At 38.8% G+C, this 22,986-nt stretch overlaps 2 protein-coding genes across 2 annotated transcripts; one reads left to right on the top strand and one right to left on the bottom strand.

Annotated features, from left to right (window-relative positions):
* Positions 1 to 2,633: 2,633 nt before the first annotated feature.
* LOC127093871 (uncharacterized protein At4g14342) lies at positions 2,634 to 5,989 on the bottom strand. The gene is made up of 4 exons (XM_051032769.1): positions 5,865 to 5,989; positions 5,646 to 5,731; positions 5,430 to 5,553; positions 2,634 to 2,944 (listed from the first exon to the last, which is right to left on the bottom strand). The coding sequence occupies exons 1-4, from the start codon at positions 5,868 to 5,870 to the stop codon at positions 2,897 to 2,899; spliced, it is 264 nt and encodes an 87-aa protein (XP_050888726.1). The 5' UTR covers positions 5,871 to 5,989; the 3' UTR covers positions 2,634 to 2,896.
* Positions 5,990 to 7,755: 1,766 nt separating this feature from the next.
* LOC127093741 (pheromone-processing carboxypeptidase KEX1-like) lies at positions 7,756 to 10,032 on the top strand. Its single transcript, XM_051032647.1, has 3 exons — positions 7,756 to 7,866; positions 9,051 to 9,227; positions 9,580 to 10,032. The coding sequence occupies exons 1-3, from the start codon at positions 7,756 to 7,758 to the stop codon at positions 10,030 to 10,032; spliced, it is 741 nt and encodes a 246-aa protein (XP_050888604.1).
* Positions 10,033 to 22,986: the final 12,954 nt, after the last annotated feature.

Genomic DNA, 22,986 nt, shown 5'->3' with positions numbered 1-22,986 from the left:
TTGGAATACATCCATTCATATTATACGCCATACATAATTTATGCAATGAGACTCCACACATGCGGTACCGACTATTCTTGAACATATAGTTCAAGCTCACCGATCAAATCCAGATACGGCTACTAAGCTCACTAGTCCCACTCATTTGAGATCTAGTGACTCACTCACTAATTCCTCACCATGGGAATTAGCTACAGCCCCAAAGGCTATGCTATGCACACTAATCATCTAGCATGCAACATCAACAACAAATCCACAATGATTCACTCACTAATTCCTCACCATGGGAATTAGCTACAGCCCCATAGGCTATGCTATGCACGCTAATCATCTAGCAATGCAACATCAACAACAATTCACAAGGGACAGATGCTCACACTCTAAGCCATACAACAGTCCATTCACAATTACATGCATAATATATATATTCACAGCATTATGCATATCATCATACATCATCAACACATGTATCAACACATCATATCATGTCAAATAATTAAACACAGTATTAGCACACTCTACTAATACCTATACTGCTCAAAACAGGGGGAAATAATCCCTACCATATCACACACTGATATAGGCAACCACCAATTAGGCACACAACATTTAAATTAACAATTTTTCCACTCTGCAACAGCGTTAACCGGTTAACGCCCTGGGTTAACCGGTTAACGCAGCACAACACGCTTCCTGTCCCAAAACTTAACAGTGTTAACCGGTTAACGCCCTGGGTTAACCGGTTAACGCAGCACAAACAACAATATTTTCAGCAATCACAACAGTGTTAACCGGTTAACACCCTGGGTTAACCAGTTAACGCAGACAAAACAACAAATTTTCACAATTCAAAACAGTGTTAACCGGTTAACACCCTGGGTTAACCGGTTAACGCAAGACAGAAGCTGTTCCTGCGCTAACTTAAGGCAGAATGCAGAATTCTCCGCATTTTCCGCCGTTAGAGGACTTCCGGACCTCCGATTCCAATTCCGTAAAAAGCTATACGTTCGGGAAAACACGACTCACACAATTACGGATCAAATTTCAGTTTTTAACACAGTTTATCCAGCATCATTTTCAGCATTCACAATCCCAATTAGGGTCAAATCAACGGCTTATCACTACCCATTACATATTATCCCATAATACCCATTAGTCGACGATAAACCCCCCTTACCTGAGTTAATCCGGAAATCTCTAAGCTCCAAGCTCTTCTCTTCTCCAATCTTCTTCCTCTTGCTCTGCCTCTTTGCCCTTTCTCCTCTTTCTCAATCGCTTCTCTGTTTCACGTGAAAACCTTTTCTTTACCAAATGGGCTCTTTTTCTTTATTTCACACTTATATATTTTCCAATTTATTTTATTATCCCAATAAAATAATAATTCAATAATTCCAAAATAATAATAATAATAATCCAATTATCTAATTAAATTAATAAATATATTATTAACTTAATTTAAATAATTACCATATTATTATCGGGGTGTTACACATCCTCGCATTTGTTCGTCCATTCAAACCTCTTCTGTTTTTAAGCGTGGCAAAGAAGTGGAAAGCCTTGTCACATGCACATGAAAGAAAATAAGATAGGGTGGCTAGACATCCTGTTAGTTGTTGAACCTCTTTAATGTTGGAGGGATTCCTCATATCAATGATGGCTTGACACTTGTCTGGGTTCACGTCTATGACTCTTTTTGTCAACATAAAACCAAGGAATTGCATGCTTGCACGCCAAATGAGTATTTTTTTGGATTCGAATGCATGTTGTAATTCTTGATTGATTCTAGGACATCTTGCAAATCTTCTTTGTATCTCTTCCCTTATGAATTCTTCATTATCATATTATCAATGTAAAATTCCAGGTTGTACCCTATCTATTTTGAGAACACTATTGCACCCATGAGTCTCTGATAGGTAGCACATGTGTTCTTGAGCCCAAAAGGCATGATGTTGTAATAATAGTTACCATGATTGAACATGAATGTTGTCTTTGGCACATCCACGTGATCCATCTTAATATCGTTGTACCCTGAATATGCATCCTTGAAACTCAGTGTTTTGTATCCTGAATATGCATCCTTGATGTCTTCCTTACCAAGACCTATGGGTGTTAATATCCAAACCGATCCAAATAAAAACCGCAAAAGAAAATCCGAATATTATTGGATGTGTTTGAATGTTATTTTGTAAAAATTGCTTGGTTCGGATCAGTTTTTAGATTGATTTTTCGAAACCGAACCAAATCGCGTGTATATATTTTATATTTATTTATATATTATTAATATGATATATTATGTTAATTTATTATTTGGTGATATTTTTTCATTCTATTTATTAGTTTAGTCTATTTATTTTTATTATATCATTCTTAAAATCCATGAATTATCCCGATAACAAATACCCGCAGATTTGACACGAATACGGATATCATTTTTATCCAATGGAACGGATAAGTATATCATAATATCCATTTACATCCTGTACTCTGTAAGTTGATGTTTAATAATTTGGTTTAGTTGAGAGGCAATTTCGAACAATATGACTCTTTAATGATGATTTGGTTGTAGCTGTTAGAAGTTACCGTGAGTGGTCAAGCATGAAAGGTTATGTAAATTTAATGTTTTGAGCAAATGATAAAGTTGATAAATGCCTTCATCCATAGGTGGATTACAAAAGATCATTAAACAAACAAGGGGTTTAAATTATATACATATTGTACTAGAGCTCCATGCCATAATAACAGCGAAACTTAAGCAACTACAAACTGAAGAAAAATGATGGAACAATCTTTAAACAAACACAATATCTGTTTCTTCAATTAGATTATACAGTACAACAAACAGCCAAAAGCCTTTAAACTCTCCTATGATGATCCTTTTGTAATCCCAACGATAATTCTAGTCTTCTTCTCTTTCGGGAGGCAGGCCACAAGGGAGGAGCATTTTCTGCGCAAAGGGTAGAATTTGTTAAATATGAATAATATAAAGTGCTAGGTGAGATCATAAAGTATCAAGAACATTTATTCATATTTCAATCCATCAAAAAATATAATAAATAAACACAAGAGTTATAAGATGGTCTGGGGAGAAACATAGAGGCTTGGAGTGATAAGGATGTCAAACATTCAATTCCTCCGACTAACAGAAAATAACGACTCCGATTTTGTCATTTCAAAACAGAATTGAATTTACCCTTTTGGTCCTCCAAAAATTAGAGTGTCTTTGCATTAACCCTCCAAATATTTGTCACCAAATTTATTCCTCAAATGTTGAGATGTCGCCACTTTAATCCATACATGGATTTTTATAATGTGAAGGAACTTACTTCATGAAAAGTTCTGAGGGTATTTAAAATCAAGATTTTATGCAAAACTGGAAAGGGGGAAGTAAAATTGTGCAAATGTAAGATACATAGCATGAGTAAGACAAAGAATATCTTAAATCACACTTGAAATACTAATGTAAATTTACATTCTTAAGCATAAGGAAGTCAATAATAAAGTCTTATAAACTCATAACTCACAACTTCACAAGTCACAACTAAAATTAGTATAAAAAAATCAAGGACACCTATTCATCAATCTCTTTTAGAGGTGGAATTTCATGACCACCCTCATCCCCAATGAACTCTCAAATGCCCGTCTGTTCCCTTCTTAAACTCTCAAATATACCGGTAGAAATATGGTATTTAATGAGAAAAAATAGGGATATAACTCAATTACACAAGGGTGGAACTTTGAAGAACTTTGAAGGTCGGCAAACTTCCCAACACAAAGGACCCAATTCTCTCTCAAATCACTTGATGATCTCCCTCTCAACGTCTTCTATCATCTGTAAACCATGGTCTGCCTCCCTAACTATCTAAACCTACTATTTCAAAATAACAGACTAGTGTTTGGGTACTAACACCCTCCGCATCGCATGTTTGTGGCAACAAATCACTACAGGAAAAAGCACCGCAACAGACTTTAGCACCACACCAGACTCCAAATTCTCTCTCTGCTATTTTGATATTGCCAGCTATAGCAGCACTACTCACAAGACAGGTATTGAGCATGTAATCAATATGAACAAATCAGACTACTACAAGTTGATGTGTATGGGAATCAATGTAATATCTTTATTGCTAAATATCATGTCAAACAAGCGTTCTTAACCTAACCAGGTTACTTGTCTCAGTAAGGAAAATTCATCAGTTACAAAATTATCCTGCGTATTCACAGATAGCTTACAGCATCAATGTTTTGACATGAACTTTACTGCTTTCCTTCAAAAAGTGTCAAAAACCTTGTCTAAGCTTCATGAGAGAAAATACTAACCATCTAGCCAGTCCACATCATTATTCTATCTCCTCAGCGAAATATCTAAACAGCACAAAAAGTTGACTTCTAGGTTTAATCATATTGACATGTGCTATACCAGTACACCACTAAACTGACTTGCTATAGAAGGTTAATGACGAGATATGTTTCTAAATTGACAGGGGTCGTACACTGATGATTAGACCCTTCCAATTGTGTTGAGTTCCCCTCCATACTAACCTAATCTAACTCAATAATGTCTTTGCTTCCCTAATTCCTTCCAATCATAACGACTTTGCAGTGGTCACTTTTCCCCTAAACAATGGGAATGGAAATGTGAATTTTTCAATACATTTCCTATTTTTACACAATGTGCCATTGCAGATATACAGCACAGTGAACACCTTTGATAATGACACCTCACATGCAACTAAACCTAGCCGTGCTCAATTTCAATCTTACAAAGTCCCCAAGACCAGTTCTGACCTCTTTGCATCAATGTGCTACTACAGAAAGGGTTAATTAGACTGTCAACAAACCTCAACAACTCCAAAACTCAGCGTCACTCGGACTATACAACAACAACCAAATATATCCCTCTAAGTGGAGTTGGGTACATGGAACAACTTCCGTCATAATGTTCTATGCAGGACCACGTTCCTATCCAAATCGTTAATCTCAAAATCTTTTTTATAACTTCTTTTATAATTTTTATAGGCCTTCCTCTACCTCTAGTTGTTCGACTTCTCTCGATCTGATCTACTCCCGTTACCACAGAAGTTTCTCTATATGCCCAAACCACCTAAGTTTATTTTCCATCATCTTTTCTACTATAGGTGCAACCCCAACATTCTCTCTAATATTGTCATTTCTAATCTTATTTTATTTAGTCTTTTCTACTATAAGTGTTACCCCAACATTCTCTCTAATATTGTTATTGTTAATCTTATCTTACTTAGTCTTACCACACTACACCCTTATCTCCGCTACACTTATTTTATCTCATGCAAAAAAATACTTGATCCTGCAGGACTTAAATAGTTATCTTTCAATTCATCAATTTTACCAATGGAATCAATCAACAAGGCTAATAGAAGGAAAAACTACTAAGTTGAGTTAGAATAAATTACCTGCATAAAAGTGTAGCGTTGTCTACCAATAGATTCATTTTCAGCAATAGAAAAGTATGAAAGTAAAGGGTAATGCCCAATATATGATGCATAACTATCACGCTGAATGTTCACTGCCCATTCACTGCACACATTTAAACAAATAAACAAAAAAAATAAAACAAAAATGAATTTGAAGGAACAAGAAGAAAAAAAGAGAGAAAACCCAAACCCTACAATCTGTTCATATCAGCATGGCCAGTTCCAACATATTTAGCTTGAAGATGCTCAAGTTGGGAATTGATGTTAAACCTATCGCTCGCCTACAATCACAAATTTGGTTGCATGAATGATGATCTCAAAAGAAAGATATGAAATTGAAATCAAGAAGAAAGGAAATTGTAAAAGAGTGTGAATATGAAGATGAAGAGAGGGATTTGAGGATATTGGAAATACCTGCATATTGCGTCTCGTTCGTAAACCTTACTTGGTGAGAAGAAAAACGTTATAGTAATCAAAGCCAGCAAAGAGTGGTGGAAGCGGGCAGAAGGCTTGAAAAAACTCTATTGGGCTTTGAAATGGCCCAAACACAAAGCATTGGAGGATTTATCCGCACCCTTATTCAATTACACCCCACATATATAAAGTTATAAATTTTCACAAAATTTGTGGTTTTATACAAAATTTAAAAAACAGTATTAAATTGGAAAAATTTCAAAATAATGTCAATTTTTGATTATTTTATTTATTTTACTTAAAAGATAAAATAGTTATTTAAGGTGAAATGTAAGGATGTGGAGTATATGTCATGGGATGTAAGTGAAATCTTAAAAGTATAAATATTGTTACATATTTCTAAGATTAAAGATAGTGCACTGTCAGTGTAAAGAAGTATTACACTAACCTCCAATTAAAATATTTTATATTATCAAATTAGAATAGAATTTTAAAAATAAAAGTGTGATGTAGCGAGATATATGAGTCTTATTGATTGACAGTGTAAAAATACTTTACACTGTCAAATCATATTCCTTTTTATGTTCTGTATCAAGTAGTAATATTGTAAATAAACACATATTTCAGGTGATGTAATTTGGTTTTTTCTTTGGAGCTTTTCAATAAAAGGGAAGGATGAAATCTTCAATGGTTCATTTTCAACTATGTGATTGTCAATTTCAATTTGGGCATAGAGCGAAGGAATTTTTATGTGTATCGGTGGAAGGAAAGTGAAGCCACAATAGTTTATAACTCCCTCGTCAATAGTTGGATTTGGAAATTCTTGCCAGCCTTTTATTAATTTTTTCACTGAAGTGGTACAATGGAAAAAAGATATTAGTACCTGAGTTTGCATTGAAATCTTTTGTGGATGGAAATGATTTGTTGGCAACTGGTTTGGTTTGGTTGAGTTGTGTATGGAATTTGTGCATGCTTCTTGGGAATGTGGGGTCCTTGTCCAATTTTTCCCTAGACCAGATGACCTGGATTTTTGGAATGTAATCATGGGAGATACGGAAGAAATGGAGAATAAGTTTTCTTTTGAAATGATTTCTTGGAATTCATCAATTTTTAGCAAACAATGAGATTCAAGGAGATCTAATAATACTCTAGTAATTATTGAATGAAAATATTGAATTCCCCTTCAATTTATGGTTTCCAACATTTGGTATTTTACATACGTGGATTTGAGTCTGGATTATTATAAAATTCAAAACTAATTGGAGATTGTAATTGTTTTTGTGAATTAGAAGTTTGAGAAAGTTAGTTACAAATTTGCGTTTTCTCCATCTCTCTTTCTCTCTTAATTCTCTGCAATTTTTTCTTCTTTATCTTCTTTAATTCTTGTGCATCGATGGAGATTCATTGTTGAACTCCAATAATTAGTATTTAGAGTTCATATTCGATTCACAGGGAAACAGGAGTGTAGTGAGGTGGATGATTGATTTTGTTCCTAAAATCCGCATTGAATTGAATTTCAAAATCAAAGAGATTCACAGATCTTGATTCTCTGGATTTGGGAAACACGAGTTTTCAATATTCGACGAATAAGTGATTTGCACAAGAACGAAGATAAACGGCTGAAACGGCAGCTTGAACACAAAGCTTTCAATATTCGATGGAAAGAATTGAAATTAGTGGTTGATTCATATGCTTGTGTTGTTTGGCGCTTAAGATGTTCTTGATCTTGTGAATGACAATTACACACCGGTTGCAGAAAATGCAACAGAAGCGCAAAGAAATGCGCAACATGAAACGAGGAAGAAGGATCAGAATGCGTTGTTTTATATCCATCAATGTGTAAAAAACAAAGGTGTTTGAGAAAATTATTGATTTGACAACAACGAAGGCGATGTGGGATACACTAGTGTGGTGCTATGGTGGTGATGCAGAAGTCAAAAAGGTCAAGTTGCAGTCCCTACGCAAGCAATATGAGAATCTCAACATGAAGAACAATAAGAAGGTGTGTGATTATATCTCTTGAGTGATTGTGGCGACGAATGAAATGAAGTCTTGTGGACAAACGCTATTTGAACAAGTAATCATTGAAAAGGTACTGAGATCACTTACTCCTCAACTTGATTATATAGGTGTAGCCATATAATACTCTAAAGACACCAGCACCGTGAGAAATGAAGAGCTTCATAGTAGTTTAGAGGCATAAGAGTTGCATATGACTGAAAGAAACCGTGAAAGGGAGTCATAACAGACTTTGATAGCTTCTTTTGTCAAGAAGAACCATAAGCAAGCATGCCTAGAGAACAAGAAAAAGTATGGTGGTGGTGTTCAGAAGTTAGAACTCTCCAACTCTGAAGAGAAGAAACATAAGAATGTTTAGAAGGGAAATGGGAAGTTTGATAAGAGAAATGTTTAGTTCTACAGTTGCAACAAGTTTGGCCATTTTGCTGCTGATTGATGGTCAAATAAGGTTAGAAAATGTGAAAAAACCAACATAGCTAAAGGAGATTCTGATGATGAACCTGTGCTATTGATGGCATTTGAGAATGTAGGTGGATCAATGGTAGATTAGTGGTATATGGACATTGGCTACTCAAATTACCTAACTGGAAACAAGCAATGGCTGATTAATTTTGACTCTGGTAAAAGGACACAGATCATATGTGTTGATGATGAGTATCTGGATGTTAGAGGAATGGGAAATGTTAGAATGAAATTGAACAATGGAAAAACTGTATTGTTCAAGGATGTATGGTATGTTCCTGGCATGATAGCAAATTGATGAATGTAGGTCAACTGATTGAAAAAGGAATTTTAGTAACAATGAAGGACAATCTCTTAAAGTTATATAAATGTAATCAGAAGTTAATTATGCAGTCTGAACTGGAAAGAAACATAACATTTAAGGTGAATGTTGCAACAAAAGATACTTAATGCCTTAGTGCAAGAAGTGTTGAATGGGAAAATGAGTTGTGGCACAAGAGATTGAGGCATATGAACTACAGAAGCTTAGGGCATCTGAGTTCAAAGAATCTAATACATTGAATTCTAAAGATTGTGGCACCAGAGAAATCATGTGATATATGCATGAGAGGCAAGCAACCAAGATTTTCATTTTTATCAAAAGTACCTTTAAGAGAAACTCATGCTTTAGGTGTGGTGCATTATGATGTATGTGGGTCATTTAAGGTACCTTCACTTGAAGGGAATAAGTATTTTGTGTCATTTATGGATGAGTTCACAAGAATGACATGGGTAGCACTCATTGATTTCAAACATAAGGTGTTTCCTGAGTTCAAAAAGTTCAAAGTGAAGGTTGAAAATCAAAGTGGACAAAGATTGAAATCCTCAAAACCGATGGTGGAGGTGAGTTCAACTCAACAGAGTTCAAGAAGATTTGTGAGAAACATGGTATTGAGCATGAGGTCACTACTCCATACACTCCATATCATGATGGTCTTGTTGAAAAGAGAAATAGAACTCTGCTTGACATGACAAGAAGCACATTGAAGGAGAAGAATCTACCTAAGCAGTTGTAGGGTGAAGCAATTACCACATCAGCATATGTGTTTAACAGATGATCAACAAAGAAGTTAAAGGAAGTAGTTCCTATTGATAAGTGCAATGGAAGAAAGCATAGTGTCAGTCATTTCAAGGTGTTTGGTTTTGTATGTTACAAGGATATAATAGATGCTAATATAAGGAAATTGGATGATAGAAGAAAATCATGTTGCTTATAGGTAACCACAGTACAAGTGCTTATAAGCTTTATTTCCTTGTCGCCAACAAAGTTGAAGTCAGTAGAGATGTCATAATGAAAGAATCAGAAACATGGGATTTGAGCAATTCTCAATTCAACTTTAGTGCAATATCAACACTAGAGTCTGATTCTGACTTTGAAGGAGATTCTGCCTCTGAAGGAGATTTTGCCTATGAAGGTGATTCTGACTCTGAAGGTGAGTCTGAATCTGAAGATGACTCTGACTCTGAAGATGACTCTGACTCTGAAGGTGAATATGGCTCTGAAGATGACTTTGACTTTGAGGGTGACTCTAAATTTGATGGTGGACCCGAATCTGGAGGAGACCCAACCTCTGAAGTTCATCCAACCTCTAAAGGTGGAGCTTCTAAAGCTGGTCCTGCTTTTGAAGTTGAGATTTCACATTTCTAAAGGCCACAGAGAGATAGACAGATACCAAGGAGACTTACAGAGTTTGAGTTGCTGCAAGATACTAAGATTGACTCTAAAGAGGAAGTCATACAGAGTGCCATAATGGTAGACTTTGAATCTGACAACATCAATGTGGCTATCAAGAATAAGGTGTGGGTGAACGCCTTGAAGGAAGAGTTTGAGGCAATCGAAATAAACAAGACATAAGAATTTACTATTTTACCTCAGAACAAGAAAGTCATGTGTGAGATGGGTTTTCAAGATAAAGCTGAAGCCAGATGGTTTAGTTGCTAAGCATAAAGCAAGGTTACTAGTTATAGGATTCCTACAAAAGTATGATTTAGACTACTTTGAAGTGTTTTCACCTATAGCTAGACATGAAACTGTAAGATTGGTTATGCTATAGTTGCAAATAGGAATTAGCCTCTAATACATTTAGATGTAAAGTCAACTTTTCTAAATGGTCAATTGCAAGAAGAATTTTATGTGTTACAACCTCTTGGATTTGTGAAAGATAACAAAGTAAGGATGGTGTACAAGCTGCATAAAGCCTTTTACGGGCTGAAACAAGCTCCAAGGGTTTGGATTCTGAAGATTGATTCATTTTTCAAGCATCTGGGATTCAAAAAATGTGAAATGGAATATGGTGTGTATTTGCAGCATACTTCTGAAGACAGTGTGATTATGGTATGTCTTTATGTAGATTACATACTTTTGACAAGGAGATGTACTTTTGAGATAAATAAATTCAAGAAAGTGTTGATGAATGCATTTGATATGTTTGACCTTGGAAATATGGTATATTTTCTAGAGATGGAGATTTTACATTCTGGAAAAGGAATTATTGTGCTTCAAATGAAGTATGAACTTGAGTTGCCGAAAAGATTTGAGCTGATAAATTGTAAGTCAGTGGTCACACTTTCTGAGACAAATCATTAGTTGTATTCTTATTCTGATGGTGAGGATGTAGATGTTACAACCTTCAAACAATTGGTTGGTTGTCTGAGATATCTGTGTAACACCAGACCTGACATATGTTATGCAGTTGGAATGGTAAGTAGGTTTATGTAGACATGTTTATGTATCTAGGAGCTCCCATTTCTAACTGGAATGGTGATAAAGTGGACAGAAGAAGCACCACAGTATACATGTTTATGTATCTAGGAGCTCCCATTTCTTGGTGCTCCAAGAAGAAACCACTGGTTACATTGTCAACCTGTGAAGCTGAATACATAGTTGGTGCTCTATCAGCTTGTCAAGTTGTTTGGCTGATGAATTTACTGCATAAACTGAAGTTCAAGGTTAGAAAACCAGTCAGATTGATGATTGGCAACAAATCTGCCATGAGTCTTGCTAAGAATCCAGTGCTGCATGGAAGAAGCAAGCACATTGATACTAAGTATCATTTTCGGTGCAATCAAGATTAGAAAGGAGTACTTGAGGTTGTTCATGTCAGCACTCACAACCATTACGAATGAAATTTGTTTCTAACAAAATAGAACTAAAAGATAGAACAGAACATTGTTAGTTGTAAATTTACGTGTCGGGTTTTTGTTATCGTATCCACAGGGATTGTAAGATATCACCGCCGTTCGATGGTTGTATTAATTCTAGCTCAATGTAACAATAAGGTTTTGGTTGGTTGTCACGTTATCTTGCATAAAAAGGTAATAAATTGCGGTAAAAGTTATGGTTTGAATAAATGAGAAATATTGCCAAAGTTAGGGTTCGATGATCACTTTGCATGTATTTGTTCGGTCAACAATCTTATAAACTCCTTTAGATGATAAATTATTTCACAAGGTCCTCCCAATGTGTTTCTCTCGAACGCCCATTGTGAGTTTTGCCATTTTGATCCATTGTTTCTCTCAAACACAATCTATCAAAATGACAACTTTTTAGTTCAACCTTATGGTGAACAAAATCATTCATTACTATCTCTAGCTAACAAACAAGATTGGATGAAAACCTAGGTCAAGAGTTGGTAAACATCTCTCGATCATAAACCAACACAAAGAGTTTTAAATAGAAACAAAGTTTTCATCATATATTCACCATTAAAGAGTTTACACATGAAGATCCTTACATTTACACACAAAGCTAGTAATCACCTACATCTAACCTTGACAAATGGAGGACTTAGCTACTCATTTTCATGGTAGCTTGGTCGGCAAGTTTCGGAAGAAGGTTGATCAACATCCAAGTCGGATAATCGATATTGGATGGGAATCCACCTTCTTTTTGTAGAAGATGGTTACAAGATGGAGAGAAATGAAAACTAGGGCATAAAAGCTCCCAAGAACAATGCTGGAAAATATCTCTAACAAAAGTACAAAAGTGGAAAAATGCTGTAAAAACTAGGTATGATGCTCAAAAGTGGCACCTGCTACTTATAGAGTAGTACTGGGCTGTCATGCTCGCTAGGCGAGCAGAATGGCTCGCCTAGCGAGGGTCTAATTGTGGCACCAAAGGCACCTGCGCCCCGAGAAAACAGGGTCTGTTGAACTGTCATGTTCGCCTAGCGAACAAACCTTCGCCTAGCGAAGGACACGCTCCAACCTTCGCCCCAGCGAGGTTGAGAGGTTTTGCTACTGGAATGCTCGCTGGGGACTCGCTAGAGCTTCGCCTAGCGAGTGAGTGTTGGCTGCGCTTTTCACCAAAACTGAACAAACTCGCTACCACCTTCGCTATCAGCTCGCCTGGCGAATTTATTGACATTTTACTGGAGCTTTTCGCTGGGCGCTCGCCTAGCGAGCAGGCTTCGCCACAGCATTCGCCTAGCGAGCATGATGATGAATGCTTGTTTTTCTTTGGTTCCTTTGCCAATTTTCTTGTGTCTTAAATTTCAATTATTTCATGCCTTCTTCCTGCACAATAACACACAAATCAAAGGCACCAAGCTTGTTTATCAATGTAATGCATTTCATCTAAAACAAAGGTGAAAATGAAGACACAAAGAAATTGGCAAAGGAACCAAAGAATACAAGCATTTCATCTGCCTGCTCGCTAGGCGAGGCTGTGGCGAAGCTTTGGTTCGCTAGGCGAGTTCCAGGCGAAAAGCTCCAGTAAATTAGCAAATTAATTCGCTAGGCGAGCTCAAGGCGAATGTGGTAGCGAGTTCATTCTGTTTTGGTGAAAAAACGCAGCCAGCACTCACTCGCTAGGCGAAGCTCTAGCGAGTCCCCAGCGAGCATTACAGTAGCAAAACCTCTCAACCTCACTGGGGCGAAGGTTGAAGTGTGTCCTTCGCTAGGCGAAGGTACGTTCGCTAGGCGAACATCACAGTTCACCAAGACCCTGATTTCTCTGGGCGCAGGGGCCTTATGTGCCCATTTTAGACCCTCGCTAGGCGAGCTATTCTGCTCGCCTAGCGAACATGACAGACCAGCTGAGGTCTATAAGTAGCAGGTGCCACTTTTGAGCACCATACCTCATTTTTTTTACCAACTTTTCCATTTCTGTACTTTTTCTAGATATTTTTTGCAGCATTGTTTTGGGAGCTTTTATGCCCTAATTTCCATTTCTCTTCATCTAGCAACCATCTTCCACAAAAAGAAGGTGGATTCCCATCCAACTTCGATTATCCGACTTGGATGTTGATCAACCTTCTTTCCTTACTTGCCGACCAAGCTACCATGAAAATGAGTAGCTAAGTCATCCATTTGTCAAGGTTAGATGTAGGTGATTTCTAGCTTTGTGTGTAAATGTAAGGATCCTCATATGTAAACTCTTTAACGGTAAATATATGATGAAAACTTTGTTGCTATTTAAAACTCTTTGTGTTGGTTTATGATCGAGAGATGTTTACCGACTCTTGACCTAGGTTTTCATCCAAACTTGTTCGTTAGCTAGAGATAGTAACGAATGATTTTGTTCACCATATGGTTGAACCAAAAAGTTGTCATTTTGATAGATTGTGTTCGAGAGAAACAATGGATCAAAATGGCAAAACTCACAATATGTGTTCGAGAGAAACATTTTGAGAGGACTTTGTGAAATGATTTATCATCTAAAGGAGTTGATAAGATTGTTGACCGAGCAAATACATGCAAAGTGATCATTGAAACCTAACTTTGACAATATTTCTCATATTAATCAAAACATAACTTTTACCGCAATTAATTACTTTGTATGCAAGATAACTTGATTAGAACCAAAACCCTATTGTCACATTAAGTTAAGATTAAAACAACCATCGAACGGCAGTGATATCTTACAATCTCTGTGGATACGATAACAAAAACCCGACACGAAATATACACATTTCAACATAATCCACCTTCTTTTTGTAGAAGATGGTTACAAGATGGAGAGAAATGAAAACTAGGGCATAAAAGCTCCCAAGAACAATGCTGGAAAATATCTCTAACAAAAGTACAAAAGTGGAAAAATGCTGTAAAAACTAGGTATGGTGCTCAAAAGTGGCACCTGCTACTTATAGAGTAGTACTGGGCTGTCATGCTCGCTAGGCGAGCAGAAAGGCTCGCCTAGCGAGGGTCTAATTGTGGCACACAAGGCACATGTGCCCAGAGAAACAGGGTCTGTTGAACTGTCATGTTCGCCTAGCGAACAAACCTTCGCCTAGTGAAGGACACGCTCCAACCTTCGCCCCAGCGAGGTTGAGAGGTTTTGCTACTGGAATGCTCGCTGGGGACTCGCTAGAGCTTCGCCTAGCGAGTGAGTGTTGGCTGCGCTTTCCACCAAAACTGAACGAACTCGCTATCAGCTCGCCTGGCGAATTTATTGACATTTTACTGGAGCTTTTCGCTGGGCGCTCGCCTAGCGAGCAGGCTTCGCCACAGCATTCGCCTAGCGAGCATGATGATGAATGCTTGTTTTTCTTTGGTTCCTTTGCCAACTTTCTTGTGTCTTAAATTTCAATTATTTCATGCCTTCTTCCTGCACAATAACACACAAATCAAAGGCACCAAGCTTGTTTATCAATGTAATGCATTTCATCTAAAACAAAGGTGATTTAGACAATTTAGCAAGGAAATAGAGTGAAAGATGCCCACATATGATAGCTCAAATAAGCACTTTTGGGCATCTAACAACTCTCCCCAACTAGATTCTTGCTTGTCCTCAAGCAAAGTATGCCTCTTGAAGGACAAGAGGATTTGCTTTAAGAAAAAGGTTTCTCCGAAGTTGGATAAACAGCTTAAACACAAGCGAAATCCGCATATACAATTTTCCAACGGTTCGAATAAAATAATACACAAGAACTAAAACTTAAATAGCAATGCAAAATATTTATCTATCTACAACAATACTATTCTGAATGAATCATCCTATCTCTCCTCTTCGAATAAGGAATGAAGATTTTACGCGTTTGCAACCGCGGGAATAATCTCACTCTCTAACAAACAATGAAGAAATCAAATAGATTCATACAATGTCTAACAATTATAAATGGTATTGTGGAAGCATAAAGATCACTAAGGGCTTTTCGGTTGAAGCTTGGTTAGGTTAACAAACAAGGGTCATTTCTAAGGCCATTGAAACGAAAGTGCCGATGCAAAAGAGACATTCACAGTATTATTCACACATCTCGACTTTGTTTCATTTGTTTCTTATTTGAAACCTTCACAACACATATTCCACAACTCAATTTTTATTTTTCACTATTTTTCTTCCAAGCAAGCATTCATTTTCATTCTTTCTATTTTTGTTCTTTTCTTTCACATCAAATATACAAAACAGATGTTTCTTTTCTATATTTTCTATACATATATTTTTTTATGCTTGCTCGGTTTTTTCTTTTCTTTTTCAAGAGTTGTGGTACTTACCGATTCTTTTTCGTTCTCCCCAACTTATTTCTTCCTCACCCTAAGTGAATGCTCTTAACTTTTTACGGCAAAAGAACAATAATCAAGATTTTCCGGGTTGTAAAAAAAAAGATTTTTGAGATCTCGCTTTATTTCAAGCCGAGATTCAACTGTTTAAGCTCAAAGGGGTTAACAAATACTCTCTCTGCTCACAGGTAAGTTGTTTTTGGATGTAGTTGTGCTCAAAAGAAAACAAGTACCTTGATCATTTCTAATTGCTTCCATAATTTCACAATAATAAAAGACAAAGCATGAATCACATGAATCAACAAAATTTATTAGAATCCAGCATTTACATGTACAATGGAGGTTTCCTCACAATTTGTGGTTTTAAGTCCTAGATGAAACATTCATTCTATTATGTTGCAAAAAGACAATATTCAATTTACCAAAAAGAGTAAAGTTCCTAATGCATTCTAAAATTCTAGCCGGAGGTAACTATGTACCTTAGCTTCATTCACTTGTTTATTCTTATCATTGCCATCCAAGCTCGGATGCACCTTCATTGGGTACTTCTTGAGGAGCAACCAATCTAGAAGGTTTGCCACTTAATCACCCAAAAATTTATTAAACAAACAAAATTAAAAACAGAAATAAATAACATTAACTGAAAATATAAATTTGTTTATGGGGGACAAAACACCCCAATAGTACAACACCAAAGTTAAGATACAAAATCCGAAAATACAAATAAAAATAACATAAAAACTGAAAAGTACAAAAACTTAACCCTCTAAGGGCTCAGGACTCCTCCTCGCTACCGGCATCAGAACCGGTAGCCTCATCATCAACATCATCATCATCATCATCATCAGCATCAGCGCCCACCCCCTCACCATAGACAGGCCTGTCCACAGGCCAGTTGGCGTTAAGCAGAAACTGCTCACGCGCCAACAATGCCTGAGCACCGGTGGGGTCATTTCCTTGCAGTTCTAACCTCTGCATACAGTTGTGCATATCTGTCATGGCTCTCTGGGATGTCGCCATCCACTCAAAACTGTAATCGCACACAGCTTGGAGGTAGGGATCAAGTCCAGGAGTAGAAGTACTAGGACCATCAGAAGCCCTGGTACTCCCTGTAGCAGCACTGCCTCTAGCATTCTTCGCTCTACAATATTTGGCCACATACCGGTCATCGATAGGTGACAGGATCCTTACCTGACCCCGAGACGGAAGTCTCACCCTTGCCTGAATGCATAAACTCATGATCAAGCACGGGAAAGCTAGGGGACAATTAACACGAGCCCCCGACTTTAGCCCGCTCTCGATCACGGACTTCAGCTCATTTGCGATGATCCTCGCCACATCGATCTGGACGTTGGTGAGGATAGAATGGACCAAATGTGCCACTGGGATCGGCACTGTAGAGGTGTGGGATTTAGGCTGGATGTTGGTTAAAACCAAAAGCAGTATCAGTTGAGCCATGGGAGTCATGTCCTCCCTGTGATACCTCATTGGAACCCCAGATGGGTTCAGCTCAACAGATTTCCCTGGTAAAAGCAGGGCGGCAGAAATTGCTTCAACATCACGGTGAAGTCGTAGGTCAGTGTGGTATTGGTCTCTCTCATCAGCTCCCAGCTGGAGCGGTTCCCCAAGGATTCGGTTGATGGCATCCCGATCAAATGCAATTTGACGCCCGACCACTTTAGATACCCAAGTAAAGGGCTCGTCGTCGTCGGGCAGTGCGTTAGCATAAAATTCCCGCACTGTAGCTATGTCGTAATGTTCCAAAGGATTAATCAACCGATCCCATTTCTTCGCGTCAATCAACCCGGCAAAATTTCTGTTAGTGTCCTGTGGGTTGATCAGGAATCGCTTCTCTGGAAGAATTTTCCGCTTCTCCAGAGAAATGTATCTGGCGGCCTGCTTCGGGCCGACAAACTTATCTTGGTCAAACTGGATAGGCACGGTCCGGGAAGGAGTCGCTCCCTTTCTTTTCTTAGGCGCTCCAGACCTTGACTCCATCTGCAAAATATGAGAGGAAACAACACACACCAAACAAACAGATTAGACATCAAAGCAATATTCAAAAGACTGACATGCTCGCTGCTGCTTCGCCTAGCGAAGTGGCAGCGAACGCTCACCCCAAGTTCGCCTAGCGAGTGCTAGCGAACCTTACGGGTTTTGGGGTTTTTCAGCATGTTCAGAGATTCTCCCCCAAAACCCATACTCAAATGGTTCCAACATCAGAACCTAATGTTTTAACAAGTAAATAATCGTTCTATACTATTGGGGATTACATATTTGCATTCAAAACCTAAAATCCCCAATTCTAAAACCTAAAATCCGAATTTGCAAAACCTAAATTACCACATGCAAACCTAATGTTTCCCATACTCCACTCATCCTAATTGCAATTGAAATTGGAAATTTAGAGTTCAAACAAAAAGAAAAATGTAGTAGGGCAAACCTTAGTTACACGGATTTGGAAATGTGAAGTGAGTAGGATTTGCAATCGACCGAAAAGAGAGAGTGTTGGTGAGAGAGATGCAAATGAGAGAGTGTGGAGAGCTCTGTAAAAATGTTCTCAGCAGGGTTGCAAGACAACAAAGTTGTGTTAGGGCAAAAATGAGTGCCCTGCTGAGTTTTTAAATAAGTGTTGTCATGCAGCGCTCGCTGCTGCTTCGCCTAGCGAATCAGCTCGCTACTGCCTTGCCTAGCGAACAGCAAGCGAGCATGACAACAATTGTCTTTTCAAAGGCACCAGTTCATGTTCATACAGCATGGTCTAAGCACAAAGAAACCCAACACAACACAACACAAAAAACAGTAAATACTTACAATGTTGGGGTGCCTCCCAACTAGCGCTTGTTTAACGTCGGCTAAGCTCGACGGTGCGATGCTCACAGAGGAGCATCAAGCGGCAAAGCACAGCTCTCGCGATCCACATGACCGCCGAGATAAACTTTCAATCGTTGGCCATTCACGATCCAACTATCTTTTTTGTCTATGTCTTCAATAACAATAGCCCCGTACTCCTTCATATCTTTCACCCGAAATGGCCCAGACCATTTTGATTTCAACTTCCCGGGAAATAATTTCAACCGGGAGTTAAACAATAAGACCAATTGTCCAGGCACAAATTCTTTGTTACGGAGCTTCTTGTCGTGATACTTTTTTGCCTTTTCCTTGTACAACCAACTTGAGTGGTATGCGGCATTGCGCATCTCTTCCAACTCAAGTAGTTGTACCTTCCTTTTGTCACCGGCCAACTCATTCTCAAAATTTAAAAATTTTAGGGCCCACAAGGCCTTGTGCTCCAATTCAACCGGCAAGTGGCAAGTTTTACCAAATACCAATTGAAAGGGAGTTAGACCAATTGGAGCTTTAAAGGCCGTACGGTAGGCCCATAATGCTTCGTCCAATTTTTGGGACCACTCCTTTTTTGAATTAGACACGGTTTTTTCGAGGATTCTCTTAATCTCACGATTAGAGACCTCAGCCTGCCCATTAGCTTGTGGGTGATACGGAGTCGTCACCCTATGCGATACACCGTAATGTTTTAAAATAGTTTCCAAAGGTGCATTACAAAAGTGTGACCCTCCGTCACTTATCAACACTCGGGGGGTTCCGAAACGGGAAAATATGTTTTTCTTTAAAAAATTTATCACCGTTTTCGCATCCGCCCGAGGTGAGGCAATCGCCTCAACCCACTTAGAGACATAATCGACAGCAACAAGCATGTACTCGTTCCCATAAGAGGGTGGGAAAGGTCCTACAAAATCTATGCCCCAACAATCAAATACTTCCAATTCTTGGATATTTTGGAGAGGCATCTCATCTCTCTTACCTATCCCACCGCTTCTTTGGCAACTGTCACAACTTTGCGCATGGGTATGTGCGTCTTTGAAAATAGTGGGCCAATAAAATCCCGATTGAAGAATTTTAGTGGCCGTTCTAACCCCATTATAATGTCCGCCGTAAGGCGAGTTGTGACAATGCCAAAGGATGCTCTGGGCTTCATCGCCAGTCACGCATCTCCTTAATAGGTTATCACTACCCAACTTAAACAAGTATGGGTCATCCCAGACATAATACTTCGCATCCGAAAGGAACTTCCTTTTTTGGTTCGAAGTTAGGTCGGAAGGCACAAAACCACTAGCCTTATGGTTTGCAAAGTCTGCAAACCACGGCCTAACTTGAACTTGAAACAGTTTTTCATCAGGAAATTCTTTCCGGATTTCTTTTTCAGACGCGGTAACCTCCACATTCACTAAGCGGGATAAATGATCCGCTACCAAGTTTTCCGACCCTTTCTTGTCTTTTATTTCCACATCAAATTCTTGTAACAAGAGGATCCAACGGATGAGCCTTTGCTTCGAATCCGGTTTGGTTAGCAGATATTTAATCGCCGCGTGGTCGGTATACACAACGACTTTAGACCCTATAAGATAAGACCTAAACTTTTCTAGCGCATACACTATTGCAAGTAGTTCTTTTTCCGTTGTGGCATAATTTATTTGAGCCTCGTTAAGAACCTTACTCGCATAATGTATCGCATGAAAAGTTTTGTCTTTTCTTTGGCCAAGTACCGCTCCAACAGCATAGTCACTAGCATCACACATTAGTTCAAAATTTTCATTCCAATCGGGAGCGACTATTATTGGAGCGGTAACCAATTTTTCTTTTAAAGCCTCAAAAGCTTGCAAACAATCTTCGGTGAAGAGAAATACCTGGTCCTTGGCGAGCAAATTGCTCAAAGGCTTAGCCACCTTTGAGAAGTCCTTGATAAAGCGCCGGTAGAACCCCGCGTGCCCCAAAAAGCTTCGGATGCCCTTCACATTCACCGGAGGGGGTAATTTTTCAATCACTTCAACCTTAGCTCTATCCACTTCAAGCCCCCTTCTAGAGACTTTGTGGCCTAGCACGATCCCCTCGGTCACCATGAAGTGACACTTCTCCCAATTAAGCACCAAATTGGTCTTCACACATCTCTCCAACACCGTCTTCAAGTTCGCCAAGCATTGACTAAAAGACCCACCAAATACCGAGAAGTCATCCATGAAGACTTCAATTGTTTTCTCTATCAGATCGGCAAAAATGGCTTGCACACATCGTTGGAAAGTCGCCGGTGCATTGCACAGCCCAAAGGGCATTTTTCGGTATGCGAACACTCCAAACGGATACGTGAAGGCCGTCTTCTCATGATCGGCCGGGTCAACTGCAATTTGATTGTACCCGGAGTAGCCATCCAAAAAACAATAGTATTGTTGGCCCGATAGTCTTTCGAGCATTTGATCCATAAATGGGAGTGGAAAATGGTCCTTTCGAGTCGCGGTATTCAACCGCCTATAATCAATACACATTCTCCACCCCGTTGCAACTTTAGTGGGGATCAATTCGTCCTTGTCATTCCGGATCACGGTAATCCCCCCCTTCTTCGGAACAACGTGCACGGGACTAACCCATGGACTATCCGAGATCGGGTAAATCATTCCCGCATCCAATAGCTTTACAACCTCCTTTCGAACAACCTCCTTCATGGTAGGATTTAAGCGGCGTTGTGGTTGAGCTACCGGCTTGAAATCCTCTTCCATCAAAATCTTGTGCATACAATAGGATGGACTAATTCCTTTTAGATCGGAAAGAGTCCAACCCATTGCTTCTTGATTTGTTTTTAGCACAATGATTAGACGGGCTTCTTCTTCTTTCGTCAAAAGGTTGCTTATGATGACCGGCTTTGCCTCGGTCTCATCAAGGAATACATATTTCAAAGTAGAGGGTAGCACTTTCAATTCAATTGGCGCTTTTTCGTCAATAACCTCCTTTTTCAAGTTTTCCTCCTCTACTTCCCATGGTTGTAGGTCGTCTAAACTATCAAGTTCCTTTAAGCATTCCTCAAGAGCTAGCTCTTCTTCAACAGTGAAAACCTCCAATGAGCCATCAAGAGCTAACTCCATAGGAGATATCTCATGAATATGCTTTGAAACCTCCATAATAGCGTCTTCGATCACATCGATGCGGAAGCTATCATTTCTATCTTTTGAATGCTTCATTGCCTCGAATAGATCGAATGTCACTTCCTCATTTTGAACTCTCACCTTCATTAAACCGTCATCAACATCTATCATCATTCGCACGGTCTTCATGAATGGTCGGCCCAAGATGAGCGGAGCATCATCATCTTCCTCCATATCAATAACTATAAAATCGACCGGGAAAAAGAATTTGTCGACCTTCACCAAAACATCTTGGGCTACGCCATGAGGATGGGTCGTCGACTTATCCGCCAATTGCAACGTCATTCGGATGGACTTAATCTCAATGTTGCCAAGTCTCTTGATAATTGACAAAGGTATAAGATTAATGCTTGACCCCAAGTCAATAAGTCCTTTCCCGACATAAACGTCACCAATTTTAACCGGCAATGTAACTCTTCCCGGATCAACCTCTTTCTTAGGAAGCGTCCTTTGAATAATGGCACTACAGCTTGCGTCAAGGACGATGGTCTCCGGTTCCGTATACCTCCGCTTTTTTGTTAGTATGTCCTTCATGAATTTGGCATACTTGGGCATTTGCTCCAAGGCTTTGGCAAACGGAATGTTGATTTGCAACTGTTTAAAAATATCCATGAACCTGGCGTAATGCCGTTCATTCTCCCTTTTGGACGGAGCATGAGGATAAGGAAGGTTTTGGATAGGGGTAGCGCTCACTACCTCCTTTCCCTTTGCAACTCTAGCACTCTTCCATCTAGGCTTTTTCACTACCTCCCTTATTACCTCATCACTTGTATTTTTCCCCATCTCCACACCTTTTTCTTTTTCAACTTCACCATTATTTTTATTCTTTTCAACTTCTTCACCCTCACTCCACTCTCCTACTTCACCATCAACATTTTTCTCCAATATTTCCTCCTCAATTTCTTTCTCTTTCTCTCTTTGTTCACTCTCAACTCCTTTTTTATTCTCACTCCCCAACTCCCTCCCACTTCTCGTCATGATCGCCTTACAATGTGCATTAGGATTTGTTTGCGTGTTTGCCGAAAAGGAAGGACCGGTTTGTTGTTCCGCGAGTTGCTTGGCAAGTTGCCCAACTTGAGTCTCGAGATTTTTTATGGCCGCGTCATTGCTCTTTTGGTTAGCCATTGACATTTGCATGAATTGCGTCAATGTCTCTTCCAATTTAGAAG

Source organism: Lathyrus oleraceus, chromosome 6 (assembly GCF_024323335.1).
Source record: "Lathyrus oleraceus cultivar Zhongwan6 chromosome 6, CAAS_Psat_ZW6_1.0, whole genome shotgun sequence".
NCBI classification, from domain to species: domain Eukaryota; kingdom Viridiplantae; phylum Streptophyta; class Magnoliopsida; order Fabales; family Fabaceae; genus Lathyrus; species Lathyrus oleraceus.
The sequence above is the reverse complement of the archived record's forward strand: the minus strand, read 5'-3'. Positions and strand labels throughout refer to the sequence as shown.